This window comes from Phalacrocorax aristotelis, chromosome 10 (genome assembly GCF_949628215.1).
Source record: "Phalacrocorax aristotelis chromosome 10, bGulAri2.1, whole genome shotgun sequence".
Taxonomy (NCBI): Eukaryota; Metazoa; Chordata; class Aves; order Suliformes; family Phalacrocoracidae; genus Phalacrocorax; species Phalacrocorax aristotelis.
In genome coordinates, this window is record NC_134285.1 from 15,074,300 (window position 1) to 15,089,874 (window position 15,575).

The 15,575-nt window shown below is 34.3% G+C and overlaps 1 protein-coding gene across 14 annotated transcripts in view; it reads right to left on the reverse strand.

Moving 5' to 3' along the window:
• RBFOX1 (RNA binding fox-1 homolog 1) overlaps positions 1-15,575 on the reverse strand; it is a 1,436,581-nt gene that overhangs the window by 82,243 nt on the left and 1,338,763 nt on the right. For all 14 annotated transcript variants that reach the window (XM_075105333.1, XM_075105334.1, XM_075105336.1 and 11 more), the window contains 3 exons: positions 13,652-13,744; positions 11,909-11,969; positions 6,105-6,158 (listed from right to left, as the gene is read on the reverse strand). In XM_075105333.1, coding sequence (XP_074961434.1) covers positions 6,105-6,158; positions 11,909-11,969; positions 13,652-13,744 — 208 coding nt within the window. The remainder of the gene's footprint in view (positions 1-6,104; positions 6,159-11,908; positions 11,970-13,651; positions 13,745-15,575) is intronic.

Genomic DNA, 15,575 nt, shown 5'->3' on the forward strand with positions numbered 1-15,575 from the left:
TTTGGTATAAAGCTCTATCTGCAGTTCAAGATTTACCATGAATATTCAAGAGTATGGAATTTCTTTTCACCATCACATAGGAACAGTATCAAAGCCTAAGCGCATACAGTGTTATTAAAATACATCCAAACAGAAGAAACATCCTTAAAAGGGTAATACTGACAGTATCTGTGATTTTCTTTTTAAAATGTGCAGACTTCAATACAATGATAAATATAGGTCGATTAACCTTGCTACAGATTTAAATGCATAACCAATTAACTAAATTAATCTTTCAAAAAATAACTGTCATTGTCATTATTCTTTGAATAATCCTTGTTTAGTTTCCGTGATGGTATACATTTTAATGAAAAACTCATAATGTAGCATAAGGCATAATTAATTCTGCAATTTTTTTTCAGTAAATACCTAGTACGGATGCTGAATTCCATTTTTATACTGGCTTTATTAATCTTTAATAAACCAGTATTTCCACTATAATGGCTTGTAACAGCTCCACAGTAGCTTTAGATATGCATTAGCTGTCATCAGTGGTGTTAATCTAACTAGGATGTCATCATTTGTATGATGGTACTTTAACATAATAATTTTTGAAACAACAGTTACAGCTTTGTTTTATGCTTTGAAAAGGAGCATCTATTTATAATAGATGGAATATTAAACAATAATTATTTAATTTTTCTATAGTTAGAAAAATACTTAAAGTAGCTAACAATGTTGAGAATACTTAGGAAAATCTGCTTAGTCAATAACTAAATTCAAATCTAAGTGTATGTAATCAAAATGTAAAATGAATTAATCTATATAGTGACAGACGGCCAATTTTCACCAAAGTTATGCTTTACAGATATGGTACAGTGACCTTTTACCCTAGGATTAGAACTGCTGTGCAAGCATATAATTCAGCTTCACTAACGCCAAACACCTTAACTGAGAAGTGTTTCTAGGGTATTTGCTGAGCTTATGCAGAATCATTTAAATTCAAAGAGAAACACTAGAAAGATGAAATGAATCCCAGGTGCTCTTACACTCCAGAAATAGATGCTTTAAGGCATGAACAAAGAGAATTAGTGTTAGCAAACATACAGGAATCCTCTCTTCCCCTGGATTACTCTTATTGAAGTGCATGCTTATATATATAGTACTATGGTATTTCTTCCCTTATTAATTCTATATAGCACTATATTTCAAATTTTCAACAAACTGGTGAAAGGAAATTGTTACAAAATCTGCTTCTTGGAGGATAGTGCTAGCTTCCAAATCCACAGCATGATAAAAAGCCCCAGGCATCTAAAAATGCTCTTTCTTCTGAGGACATATAAAATAGTTGAAAGCACAAGCTCTTCCCCCTTTCTTTCATATTAACTGATGGGGAATATTTTCCAAGCCACATTGGAATGGTAACGACTAACTGCTCAAGAAACTGGGTGCTTATAATACTCCTCACTGGGTTAAGACTATGAAGTGAGTACAACTAGTCAGCTACATAGGATGACTCTTGAAACTAGCTCATGAAAAAAATTCTAGCACTTCATAACTATTCAGGAAAAAATAATATGTAATTAGTTGCTTAAGTAAAAGGAGACTAGGATCTCTATTACTTGTCACTGAGCTGCGCTCCATGACTTGCTCTGGTGATTCTTCTTTACTAGTCATAAGTCCTTTCTTTCTCCACTGCCAACATAAATTTTGAAATTCTTGAAATACTGTTTGTTGGTTATGACCAGGCAAGAATATTTTCTTTTGTGGGTCACTGAGAATTCAACTGTTCTCTGAAGAAAGAATCAGTAGATTTCCAGGTAATTTCTGTTGTTTTCCCCCACCTTGCATACTGGAACTGTCAAAAAGAAGCCTCTCCAACATCAATGCACCCTAAAATAGATTTTCTGCCACTTCGAAGGACAAAGCCTTCTTAAATGGCCTTACTGTGTCCCAAGATATCTGCTTTAAAGGCCTGATCTGTTGTAGTAATATGGGTGCAACAATATTCTACATTCCATTAAGGAGAGTGAGAGATTGCTCAAAAATTTGTCATTCCAAAATGCAAACGAGGAAATAAAAAGAAAGATGTGTAATGAAACCAAAAGCAACAACATGGAACTTCGCTTTCAGACTGCCCAAGGCTAAAAGGAAGGCTAGGTATTACAGATAAAACATAGACTGTATAAAATAAATAAGCACGTAAAAATTATATTATAACAAACCCCAGAAACAAAGGATGTAACAACTCATGGAAAGAAAGTACCAGAGTACTAGTAGAAACCAAACTGCAAATCTGTATTTTGCCAGCCACAGATGAATGTATGGGGGATGATAACAGACTCTAGCTTAACATAACAAAATTATGGGTCACTATGGGACGGATTTAAAATGGCATGGATATACAAAAAAAAAAAATTGAAAACGTTGTCACAGTTTACATGAAGACTTTGTGAGGTGAATCGCACAGTTCTTACAAATTTCCTCCTTAGGACCTGCACAAGAACTTAATAAATAGTTTACTAGAAAAGATAAGCTGAAATGGAAGTGATAACTTAATTAAGGATTTCTTTCTCATAAGGAGGAATAGCACCTTAAATACTATCCTCTTATTTACTAGAAGGAGACTAGGGGACATAAGTCAATTTTTAAAAAATTACCTATCCATTATGATATATGGAAAAGTAGAATTCTGTGAAATACTGAAAATGATAAATGAAAAAATTCACCACCCTTTTATTTTCTGTGAAATGTCATTTTAGAACTTCCCAGTGGACCTGTGGGAAGGGCAGGGATGTATGCCAGTTAGCCAGCTCACCAGCACGTACACAGCCGGCAGCTGTTAGGGAGACTTGCTAAGCCTTGGAATTACAACAGCAGTCTTCAAATTGTACTTCATGACCATGTCACTGGAAATCCTTATTAATGTTACACGTGACCTAAATAGCCATATTATAATTTACTACAGCATGAGCATTTCAAAGTCAGAAAAATAGTCTTAGAAGGGCTACTCAGGAGGAAAAATCTACAGTGTTTTGTAAATATATAGAATTTTCCAGTCCCCAAGTAATATTTTACTTGCATAGTGTCTGTTGCGCATCTGCTATGTATCTTACAGTCTCCATTTTTAGCTGTCATGTGTTTCCTCAATAAAGGTTTTCTTTTACAGAAGTGTACACTCATGAAAAAAAGCAGAGCTATAACAATCGTGTCGCTGGTCCTAGTGTTTACCATTATCTTCAAGGTTTTAGGGTTGATTTACATTGCGTTCCTCCCTATTTGACTTTAATTGTCTGCTGCAAGTTGTCAGGACATAACTATATCTTAGATTTGCATTGCATTAGGGGATCTTTTCCTTTCTCTATTGATCTTGTCTTATGGAGTAATTTAACTCAATTCTAATTTTCTTTTGCATGCAGGATGCTCTCTATCCAAGGAAGTGAGTTATGCGTATTCAAGTGGTGCATCTTATGAATCTTGTTAAGCTTTACCGCCTTATAGCCCGCACTGATGGAATATTTAATCACAGAAATGAGTTGGCAGATATGATGTACAATACGGTTAAGCCTTGCGGCGTGTGTCTTCACCGGCAATTGAGAAACGGGTGAATTTGCCATTCATCAGTGCCATCCTGACAGCTTTGTATAACCTTCTGGTTTTTTACTTATTTATGAAGATTAAAGGTACTTTAAATCAACAGTTTCTCTGCAAATGTATCATCTTTATTTCAGAAGTGGCCAAATTTTTCATCATTTGTTAGGAGCTAAAGGAACTTCTTGCACTGACTATGAAAGAGTTGGTACAATTTTAACATGACAGTGTTGGAGCCAATAATTAAACCAAATAACTAGAACTTTGACTGTCTTAAAAATCACATTTCAAATTTTATAATCTTCAAAAGTGCAATTGCTTCTTCTCCAAGTAAGGTGGCAGGGAGGAATCCAAAAGGGAAGATATGTCACAGTATTCTATTACCGCAAGCAAGAACTGCATTGCTCTTTTAGTGTTTCATTTTCTAACTACTTTTAGAGACCTACACAGAGGTCTTTTTTCTTTTTTTTTTTTTTTTAACTAAATTTCTTAAAAGAAAGTTTAAATGCCTGAGAAAAAATTATCTTTAGTCAATATAGAAAATATGCATTTGATATGCATTTAAAAAAAAAACCTGCCTTGTATAAACAGGAAAAAAATTCTTAGATACATGAAGTATCTTGATATAACTTTCTGCGTAGGTATGGTGGAATGCATGTCATAATTCATAAAATTAAATTAATACTCTTCTAATGGTAATTAAAGATTCTCATTAAGAAGGGCAAACACCTCCCTTGTGTTGGCAATAAAAATGCACTTGGGACTTTAGGAGGTTATACAAAAAAATCAATAACCTGCCATTTTATAATTAAAAGACAAAATAAATGTTAGGGAAAAGTCCAGTAAATTAGGAAAATTACCTTCAGGAGAGATTGAAAATATTGATTTTAATTTACAAACTATGTGAACTCTTCATGCCCTACTTCATGAGACAATTATAAGTCAGGTTGTTAATTCTGCATACATATTAGAAAATTGATTACTGTACTATGGGAATTTTATTATATTTGTCATTAACACAAAGTCATTTATATAAAATGACTAATAATTCTGACTTTCTAATTTATGCAGGTTCAGGGTTGGTTCACTAACTACTCAAATGAGATCAATGTTAAATTCCCGTTTTCAATGTAGGCATACATCAACAAAGGAAATAAATTCTGCCTACACTTAAATATTGCAATTCCATGAATACCAAGTGAGTATTTTTATTATACTGTGCCACTTTTACCCTAATTGGAACATTTTTATCTATCTTAGTTGATGGCAATGAATGTATTACAAGCAGTTTTTTAAAAATAAATATCTCTTTGTAACAGTAGTCTTATTTAACAATTTTCATCTCTTGAAGTCCCTTGAACTAAAGAAAGTTTTCCAGCTTTGTCTAGTGGAGGCTAGAATATCTCTGTGAATGGAGATTCCCCAGATTCTGTGGGCAACCTGTTTCCATGCTTAACTACCATCTGTGAAAATTGCTTCTCTAATACCTGTTCTTTACTTGCTGTAAAGAATGTATTCTACAATTACCTCTTTTTTCTCAATCACCTAAGTGTGTGACAATAGATAAATTTTTTTTTTAAACAGTATTAGGTATTTGAATCTAGTATACACACATCTAGACAGCTGAAAAACAGATCCAAATAGAAAACTGAAAAATTCCCAGAGTTTCCCATGAAAGTCATGGAAGACTCAAATATGATTTTGGAAACAAAGGAAGACAACTTTATTACCTATGAGAAATATTTGGATTTACAGTGATTATTTCTGTCTTTGATGTAAGTTATTAGCTTTCAAAAAAATGGACTTGCTAGTGATTATGTTTATGGGCAGGATTCAAATTCCTCTGAAATCGACTGGGTTTTGAAGTACAACCATGTTTGTTTGCAATACTGTTGCTAAAGCACATTTAGAAACTGTTGTTAGCTGACTTCCAGCAGGAAAAGACTGTATCTTATTAACGCCAAACTGTAATCGGGATCAGAATTCGGTCTCAGTGAAGATTGAAATGATAATATAGATTTAAAATTTTTTTAAAAATAAAGAAACGGGATAACTAAATATAAAATTTAAAGGCAAATGTTCAAGAAAAAATTATTTACAGAGATACTTTATACCTATGTGTGTCTATGTACATGTATATACACAAAAGATATAGTTATAGTTAGATTTTTGTTGTTGTTGTTGCTCACCAGGCTTAAATAATTCCTGGAGGAAAGTGACTGTACTGAAATATAAAATAAAATATAAATAAAATACAAATAAAATAAAACTTCGTGTAAGACTGGGATATTGCAGTACATTTCATGTTGATAGTATCTATTTTCCAATAAAAAGCTATTAATATATCTTCTATATAAACATTAGTATACCCAGGTAACTTAAAATCCTACATCTCAACTCTGTAAATAACTTACAGATAACATGAATCAAACAAAGAAACCAAACATCACACCAAGCACATATTACATACTTCAGCATGTTTTAAAGAATACTAAAATAAAATACGGCATGGGCAACTATAGCATAATCCTTACCTGCATAGAATTCTGGACTATAAACTGCACCAACAACTGGATTTAATTTCCAGCCTGCAGCAAACATAAGAACATAACAGAGTTAATACCACAATTAGGGATGATAATAATAAAATGATTTATTTAATTTTAATTTTTATAGAGGTATACAGATAAAATGGCTTAAAAAAAGGTCATTTTAATGAAAGTTTCATAGGCATCTTAGGTTAGTGACCTTTAATATCAGCCTCTGAAGTATGGAAATAAGTAATGAAACAAGGCTTTCTCTGGACATGTAGTACTGGGGTAAATGATCAGATGAATTACCTTGGTTGCAATGCACAGTTACATGGCACAGTTGCCATGTACTTATTCCCTTAAATGATGGAATTAAGTCAGAACTAGTTCAGGTAACCCTATATCATGTAGTACCAGAGTAGATTGGTTCTTTTTCATTACTTTAACTCTCTGGTTACAAACCAGAGACACCAAAACAGTTAATTTGCTGGATGTAAATATTTCTGATAAGCATGTGTTAGTGTAGGTTACAAGACAACAAAAAAATCTGAGAATTTGTATTCTACTCTGGGGAAAATGAAAGAGTACGCACTGTATAGAAACGCCTATTGTGACATGAAACAAATTTGTGCACTGTGGGATCCCAGTCAAAATCCAGAGACTTTTTTTGCATTTGCACATCAGACTGTCTGCACTGAAACAGGACAATTACAGGCACATACCAAAAGTGACTGTACCACCTGCATTTACAGCTGATAAATACTGTTAGCATATTGCTGTAAAGTATCTGACACGTAAGAAAATGCTGCAGTCGCACTTTGCAAAGCTCTTAAGTCGTACAAATGTAGTCACTGCCTTTGTCTTAAATAATCACTGTCCTCCCACAGCTGGCATAAAACCAAAGCACAGAACCAATAGATATTCTGTATTTCGTGTTCTGGCTAAACTCCAGATAACTGCTGTTGCGTCCTTACAGCCGATGTGCTATTTCCAGGTAAGCCTGGAGCACACAGGCTCACTGCAGAAGAAGAGCCTGTGTTCAAAGAATACGTTGTGCTAAAGACAAGGCTTTTGAAGGGAAAGGGGTAAGAGAACAGCAGGAGAAAACACTGGCAAACTCGTTAGCATTCTCAGCTGTGGTAAAGTGCCAATTTTTGTGTTTTACTCAGACACAGGGGGATCCAGTCCCCCACTCACACACTTCTTTTTTTAAAGTGTTTGAACAATTATTTGAACTACTGGGACTGAAAAATTAGGGGTTTTCCAAAAGCACACTTGAATGACAGGAGTGGGAAGCACCATTTGTAAATTGGAATAAAAAAAAAAAAAAAGCAAAAGCATCTTTCAAACTCAAGAACTATGGTACTTTAAATGGATCCTGTAATTATGCTGCTGGAAACAAAATACAATCAAGACAAGCACAAAAAGTCTTTTCAAAATCAGAAAAGCCAAGATTAGAAAAATTTCAATGCAAACTGCATTGAGGCTTGTTTCTGCTTTGGCCCCATCATGTAATGCAAAAGCACAGTGGATCACAAACCATAATGCATTATAAGACTGAAAAAGTGTAATAAAAAAAAATCTCGGTAATATCACAAAAGGAAACTATTCCTACCCTTTAAAAATACCATCTCTGATGCACAGTAACTATTTACCAGTAATTAACTGTTCAGTAACAGAGGTGAGGGGTGTTTCTGAAAAGCAACTCATTAATAAGTTCAAACACAGTAAAGAGCAGCATTGCATGGAACTGCTCTGCAGAAGTAATTGCAGCTGCTATACATACCTCAGACAATTATGGAAGCTGAAAAATGGCCAACCAAGAAGGGTTAAAATTACTTTCTTCCTGGATATATCACAGGATTTGTCCCTGATCCTTCAGTTGTACATACTGCAGGATTACATTCAGGAATGCCGTGGATTACAAATACTCTTAGCCAAATTTTGAGTGATAGAAAGTTATCCAAATTTTGAGACTTTCAGTAAAATTCTAACTTTTATAGCTTAGGGAAAATTTAATATTTCAAATTCATTACTTCATCAGAAGACCACTGATCAACACCATCCAAAATGAAAGATTGGACTGAATTTCAGATCTGTCAGCTTTTGCTGTCAAAGCTGACAGACACCTCTCAGCAAATACTAAAAGCACCACAATTTTTCTGAGAGAAAGAAAAAATCTTGGAAGCAGCATATTGCTCTTCACAGCTGAAAGCCACCCTCGTTTTTCAGTTCCTTACCTCTCTCACAGTGATGGCTGTCTCATCTAACTTTTTGAAGCTTATACAGTAAATACTGCATTCATTGTGAAAATAACAGTAATTAAACTTAACTTTATCACGCCAGCTAGCAATGTGCTGGCCCATAGCTGTGTGGGTTAATCAAGTGTGATAGCAGTTGATGTATCCGAGTAAGCATCTGCCAAGTAACCCTGCTTCAGCAGCTGGAGGAGGCAAATTCTCTGCAGTGGGCGTAACTTTGTGCATTTTTCTTACTGTCACAATATTAATCTCCTCCTCAAGTTGAAACTATAAAAGCTCAAAACTTAAAAACCAAACAACACCTCTCCCTGCCCCAAAGCCCCACCCCATAGAGTCATCGAAAGACATACAAGTTAAGCATGCTAAAGGAAGGGAAATAAGTGTACTGCACAGTGTAACAAGCTTTGGTAGAAAGTGGGGCACAGCAATGCCGAGATTATTTTCACTTCATATGCCAGACAGGCACCCATGGCCAGAGGAATGCTTTGGCAGGAAAGAAGCCATGTGACACCATTTGCTTTCCTCCTGTTTGCAAACACAGGGGACGAAAGGGGAGTGGGAAAGAATTTAACTGTGTTAATAGTCACTAGCTATATATTTGAATCTAAGTTTAGGCTTAGATTCAAGACACCACACGTATAAACTTTAAAACATATATATCCCTCTACTGATCTCTTTTTCATGTTCCTCATTCATTGCTGCAGTTCTCTGAATCTACTTGCACATAATTCTCTATTCCCTTGCAACACCTGGATGAGCATCCTGAATTGCAATATGGGCATCAGAAGAAAGTCTAACTGTGAATGGGATAGGTTGTAACACCTAAAAATGTCTCTGAAATATTTTTGCTAACAAGTAGAGCTCCTGACACTGAATTAATTTCCAAACAAAAAGCAGCACTATCTCCAAAGCACATAAAGTCAGCCATCAAAATCATCCTGTCTGATACCAAACTTGCATAAAAAAAGCTCTCCTAAAAACTGAGCATTTAATCGCTTATTTCAGGAATCATCAAAAGTTACTGGAAAGCATACTTCTTTCAAAAACCATCTAGGACACAGCAGCAAACCACTCATTTGAATGAAGCTGTATATATTAAAAAGAAGTCTATGTTTTCATGCTTTAAGATCTAATGACTTTTGCAATCATATTTACAACATTAGCCCTCTTATCAAACAACCAGCAGTATTCGGGAATTAATGACATAACAGAGTGTATCTTATCTCTAAATTACAACAAATATTAGTGCCTGATGTTTTCATATAATACATGTGCCCTATGTTTTGAACACCTTCCAATAACATGTCAGTCGTCACATACACCTTGAAAAGTCTGCATCAGAAACATCTTGCAAATGTTAATATACTTCAGAAGAACACAGAAAAACTAGTTTTATATTTTATTTAGAAGATAGGCCCTTTACTTTAGACAACCATAATCTTGAATAATCAGCTATAGCACTGGTTAATTCCTGACAAAATGATAAAGAACTAGAATCATACAATGTCAGGATGACTGATAATAGAAGCACTGATTAACCTAAATGAAGCACCTTGCACATCTACCCTTCATTCCCTGTCGCTTGTAATGATGATGCAATAACATGATGATTCTCATTGTGTATTTACTTTAGGGGACCTCAGACATAAAAAAAAAAAAGTAAAAAGAAAAGAAGTCAAAAGCTATGAACTACAAGCAGAGTTTGCCTTGGTAGGTACCCATCAAAAGGTGTGCAGAAGAACATCCTGCATACAACACCTTGGATGTATGGATTCACAAACATAAATGCTAATTTTTATGCACTAAACAGGATGTTTCATACTTTTGGTCACATCAAGTCCATCCAGATGGAACAGGATGGAAAATGTCAGAGGCAAAACACGTCCTGTGGGAAACAACAGCAGATTTTCATCATTCTGGTTTTGGATATTAATAAATGATATTGTGTGACCTAAGTAACCCTGCAGTGCAGGACACAGAGGAGAACCTCCTCTAAAATCAGCTTCCTAAAAATGTCACCTCTCTATTTCCAGCATTCCTTTCCCTCAGCACTGGATGTCCTGATATGTAATGCGTTATGTGCTAATTAAGAGTTTTGTAACCTTACGATAATATGAATACAAAATATACATCATCATTTATAACAAAACTACTTCTACGCTTTTATCATTACAATATAGCAGACAAAGTTCACAGTATCATATGCATATAGTTAATTTAGCTCCTTATTGCAGCAAAATCTTATGTGATCCAGTCAAGCTTCATGTCTCTTTTGCTAGATTCACTGAGATGTTTTAAAGCCAGTAAATATGAAAGAGATTTTCTCATCTGCATAATTTGCCAAGTTCCACATTTACATAGAAAATGAGGTAGAAAACAGTTTCTGAGAAAGTATGAGGAATTTCAGACTTTGCTCCAGATCATTTTAACTAGCTCAATTATCACACATCAAATGAAAACCATCACTATATTTTATTTTTACTGTGGTAGGAAAAAAAGTTGACTCCTTCATTAAGACATAAAACCACTCTTTTGTCTGGGTTTTAGTAAAACCTCACCAATGAGACCTCAGATATAGAAAATACAGAGCCATTATATTTCAAAACGCAAAAGCATCTAAACTACCTGTGGAAAACTTTACTGATGTATGTGCATATTTCATCTGTTTTCTATTGGATGGGAAAAACTAAATTAAATTGAAAATAACTACAATTCTAACTACACAGTCTAGTAAAACTGGAAAACATAATTGCAGTTAACTTCAATTGATGTATTATTGTTTGATTCTGTCGAGTTAGGAACTTGTTAGAATTTTCGGAACCAGCAAATGCAAACAACTGAAGCACAAGATCAAACACTGCCAAAGGAAACATTTTAAAAAATGTATAGCTTCCAAAGCCCTCAAATACCTATTTATTATTTTTATATCATTATTTTATAACATTATACCAACTTAAGTCAGTATTAGAATGAATTTTTTACATAGCTCGGAATTTAGATTTCTCTAGAGAAAAAAAGCTAGAAGCAACACCCAGTTACAGTTTGCCCTTTACTTCTAACAGCTTGTGGAAGGAAGACACAGAAAATTATCTTTGACTAGATGCACGTCTTGGTACTAAAAAGTATCTCATGCCTGACAGAGACATTCTTACTGGTCTCCCTACCTCTATCATCCAAGCAAAATTGAATCCTCCGATTAGTTCATTCATCACAACATTAATACTGCGCGAAGCTAGAAGAGAACAACACTTTCCTATCAGGTACATTTTCCTATACAAAGCCACTGCAATTAAACAATCAGATTCCAATCAGGCAGAATGATGCATGCTATGCCCACATGGGTGTGAATTAGCTGAACTCTACACAGACAGAATTTATTCCCAGCCATATCATGTTTTAGGTCACTGGACAAAGTCTGAGCCCAAAGAGATGCAGGAGATGCAGAATGTGACACTTCATGAGTAGATGAGTCCACCCATTCAGCAGAAGAGTCAGGTTTCACATGCATTGTCATTAAAACAAAGCACTGAGATCTCATGCACTTACCATTTGTGTAAGGGTTGACGGTCTTTTTATTTGTCATTACACGTGCTGTTGCATTATTTACCTAAGCACATAGAACACTGGATTAGAAAGGGTTACTGGGAGGGTCCATGTTACTATTAAATGCATGCATTATTACTGCTATTAGTCATGTAAAAATAAAATGCAATTTAATTTATAGAAGGCAACAGGTGCATAACAAAATCATACTATTTATAATTACATTTACTTTCATAACCATTTTAACTTACAAATCATTTCAATAAAGCAACATCATATCATTTAAACTTTAATAAAAAGACATTAAAAGCAAATTAAAAGGTACTGCATAATTTAAGACTTAAGAGCATGCTTGTATTTCATGATAACACTGATACAATAAATACTCAAAACAAAAAAAGATTATATGAAGGAACATGCAGTGGAGTAGAAGGGAAAGAGACAAGGTACAAGGAAACAAAGAAAATGTCAAAAAGGGACAAACGAATTTTAGCAGTGTGCAACATAACCCTTTAGAAGAGAAGTACCATTGGAAAAGCAACATCTAGCATTCAACACTTGGAACAAGAGCCTTTTTCATTGCAAGAATTAACAAAATCATTCAAGCTTTAAAATCACAGCTAACAAAAGGATAAAAAGAGGGTGCATTATTTAACACAATATGGAGTTAACAATCTGAGTAAGATGTGCACGAAGTCATATCCTCAATCCAATCAGTGCCTCCCAGGCTTGCTTAAAACGTACACTCAATTACAGGCGTACCAATATAGAAAAAAATGTAGCATCAAGAAAACTTAATACAACAAGTCAAAAAAATTCACGTGGTATATCAGCGCTAAATACGTGAAACGGCAGATGGACTTCTCCACTTACCATTCAGCACCATCGCCAGCATGGGTATGTATACAGTTACCATGGTTACTGAGAGTTTGGTGAGGGCCCTAAGCGCTACCGTCGAAAGGGGAAAATGAAAAGGCAAAATATGCAACATCTTACTCAAAAGACGACAGCATTTTCAATTGGTAATTTTTTTTATTCTAACAAATACGACTGAGGCAGTATTGAAGGGGATCCAGTGGTACTAAAACTCTTTTGTGTTGGTTTTTTCATAGATGTGAATGGCTCAGGCCACCCAGACAAAGTAGCCTGGTGGTTTCATTAAAAGTTAAATCTTAAAATTGACTGGTCTCTAGTCTGGCTTTGTTTCTTTTGCTTGTACATCTTTTGGATGCTTCTTTCCCAATCTGAAATTTTTGAAAGCCACTGCGGATCCCACATCAACCCTGCAGGAAAAAAAGAAAAAAAAAAACAAAACCAAAACAAAAAAAAAAAACAACCAACCTTTTGTTTGTTTTTGTTTTGTCTGTCACACTTGTTTTTTTGTTGTTCTCAATTTATTTTTTCTTTTTTTTGTTGGCTGGTTTTTGGAATCTACTGCACCCATTGATTTACAAAACATCCAAAATAATAAATTCAAAATATTAAAGCTTTCACTTTTTTTCAATTCTGTCATCCACCTTTCAGCAATAATGATAATAATAATAATAATAATTACAAAAGAAATAAGAATAATAAAAAACCCAAGTAAGGCCAGATTCTCTCTCTTTATATATAAATATATATATAAACAATGGGAAGGGGAAAGGGGAGCACACAGAAGACACCAATGATGCATCTGAAACAACAAATGAGAGTGAAGCAGACATTTATAAAAAAGATGAAAAGGAAAATATTTTGAACATGCACCTCGATTTTACGGCCCTCTACCACGGTGCCGTGTAATTTCTCCCTCGCCCTGTCCGCATCAGCACTATTTTCGAAAGTTACGAAACCAAATCCCTGCATGCAGGAGGGAGAAGGGGGGAAAACAACATGCACATTATTATTTCAGTCAATGACCACTTGTTTGCTTATGTTCTCTCTCTTTAATTTAATATTTTCTTGTCCTTGCTTCATTTCTGTAACATGCAAATTAGAAAAATTATAATTGTATTGAGATGTGCAATAAATAAGCGACAAATGTGAACAAATTTCTTCTGTCATCAGTTAGATAATACCCTCTGAGAAATTCAAAGAATGATACCAAAAATACCTTTCTACATGTCACTACACAGGAAAATAAATCTAACAATAAGAAAATGAAATTAAAATAAATTACAGTGTCTTCACATAGAAAAAAATGAACTAATGAGAAAAGAAAATGAACCACATTTTAATGACATGCAGATACTTCAATGAAATAAAAAACATGTGCACAAAATTCAACACTGAATGTCAGTATACTCTAAACATTGCCTACTTAATCATGCTGTCATGATCATAAGAAACATTTTTCCCATGCAACACTAGGGTAACTTAAACTTTTGTCAAACTATACAGCCTTTACTTATTTTTTTATAAAAGAAAAAAAAGAAAAGAAACCACCAACAAAACAAAAGTACTTTTTGAACAAAGTATAACCTTTCTTGTATTAACAGATCAAATAAAATCACATGATGTGAATAGAAAAAGAAACTTTGATAAAGGAATAGAAATGCAAACGTTTTGAATAAGTTTCACAGGTTTATTTACTATGTATTTTACTTTCCACATATAGAACATGCAACTGGTAAAACTCCAACTCCAGAGTCCCATGTTAGTGGGAGAGGAGAATACTTGACAAATATGAAATTCTGCCTATGACAAATGCTTTGCTTTATAATATTAGGTTAAAGAAACATTTTCAGTTCTACTAAAATTCTTTTTACTGTGCTAAGTTAAACTAAACACTGATTGCAATGGTAAATATTTTTGAAAAAAAATTAGACATCAAAAAACATTTCAGAAACATACACCAACCCTTTGAAGTAATTCTTACATCAGCACTACAATGCCTTTGCATGCTTTCCCAAAGGTATTTGAAAAATAAGCTTCTGTATCCATGGTGTTTCATTACAAGAAATATTTGCAAGTTACACATGGCCACTTTATAAAGAATAGGCATTGCTGCACATATTGAAGTCCTACTACAACTGTTATTTCAGCATGAACTATGCAGTTAAATCTTTCCTCTGTCCTGTTCCTCAGCAATAAGCCATGCATCATGTGTCCTCATTCTCCAGTACATTTGCTAAGCTTTGTGGTCAGTATTCACCCACCTACTCTCTGCAGTTCTACCCATTATGTACATAGTGACTGCTTAAAAAAGAAAAAAAAAAAAAAGACGTGAAGATATTTATACATTTATTTATTCATTTTATACAAAGAAGAGACCGAACATGAAACTAAGGCAAACCTGACACCAAGCATTGAGAAGAACAGTGGATGTGAACAACAAAATTAATTAATTGACAAAATAGTTAAGAAACTCTCAGGACCATTATGTGAGTTATTTGGGTTATTTTACCTACTCAAAGCAGCTATTTATTTATTCCAATTTATAACATAGAAAGCGACAATTATATCCAGTAGCAGTTTATGTTCCCTTCTCTTCAAAGTAGCTTAAACGCATTGTCTATTGCTCTTTCTTTTCTTCTTTTAAAGACACACTGAAGCCTGAAATCAGAAGTGCTCTATCAGCAGTTCCACTTCTAGTTGAAGCCGTTCTCAGAACACCTGATTCCACACATTTTCTCCATTCTGCCCTCCACTATTTTAGCACAAAGCCACAACCTCGCTTGCCACAAGACAC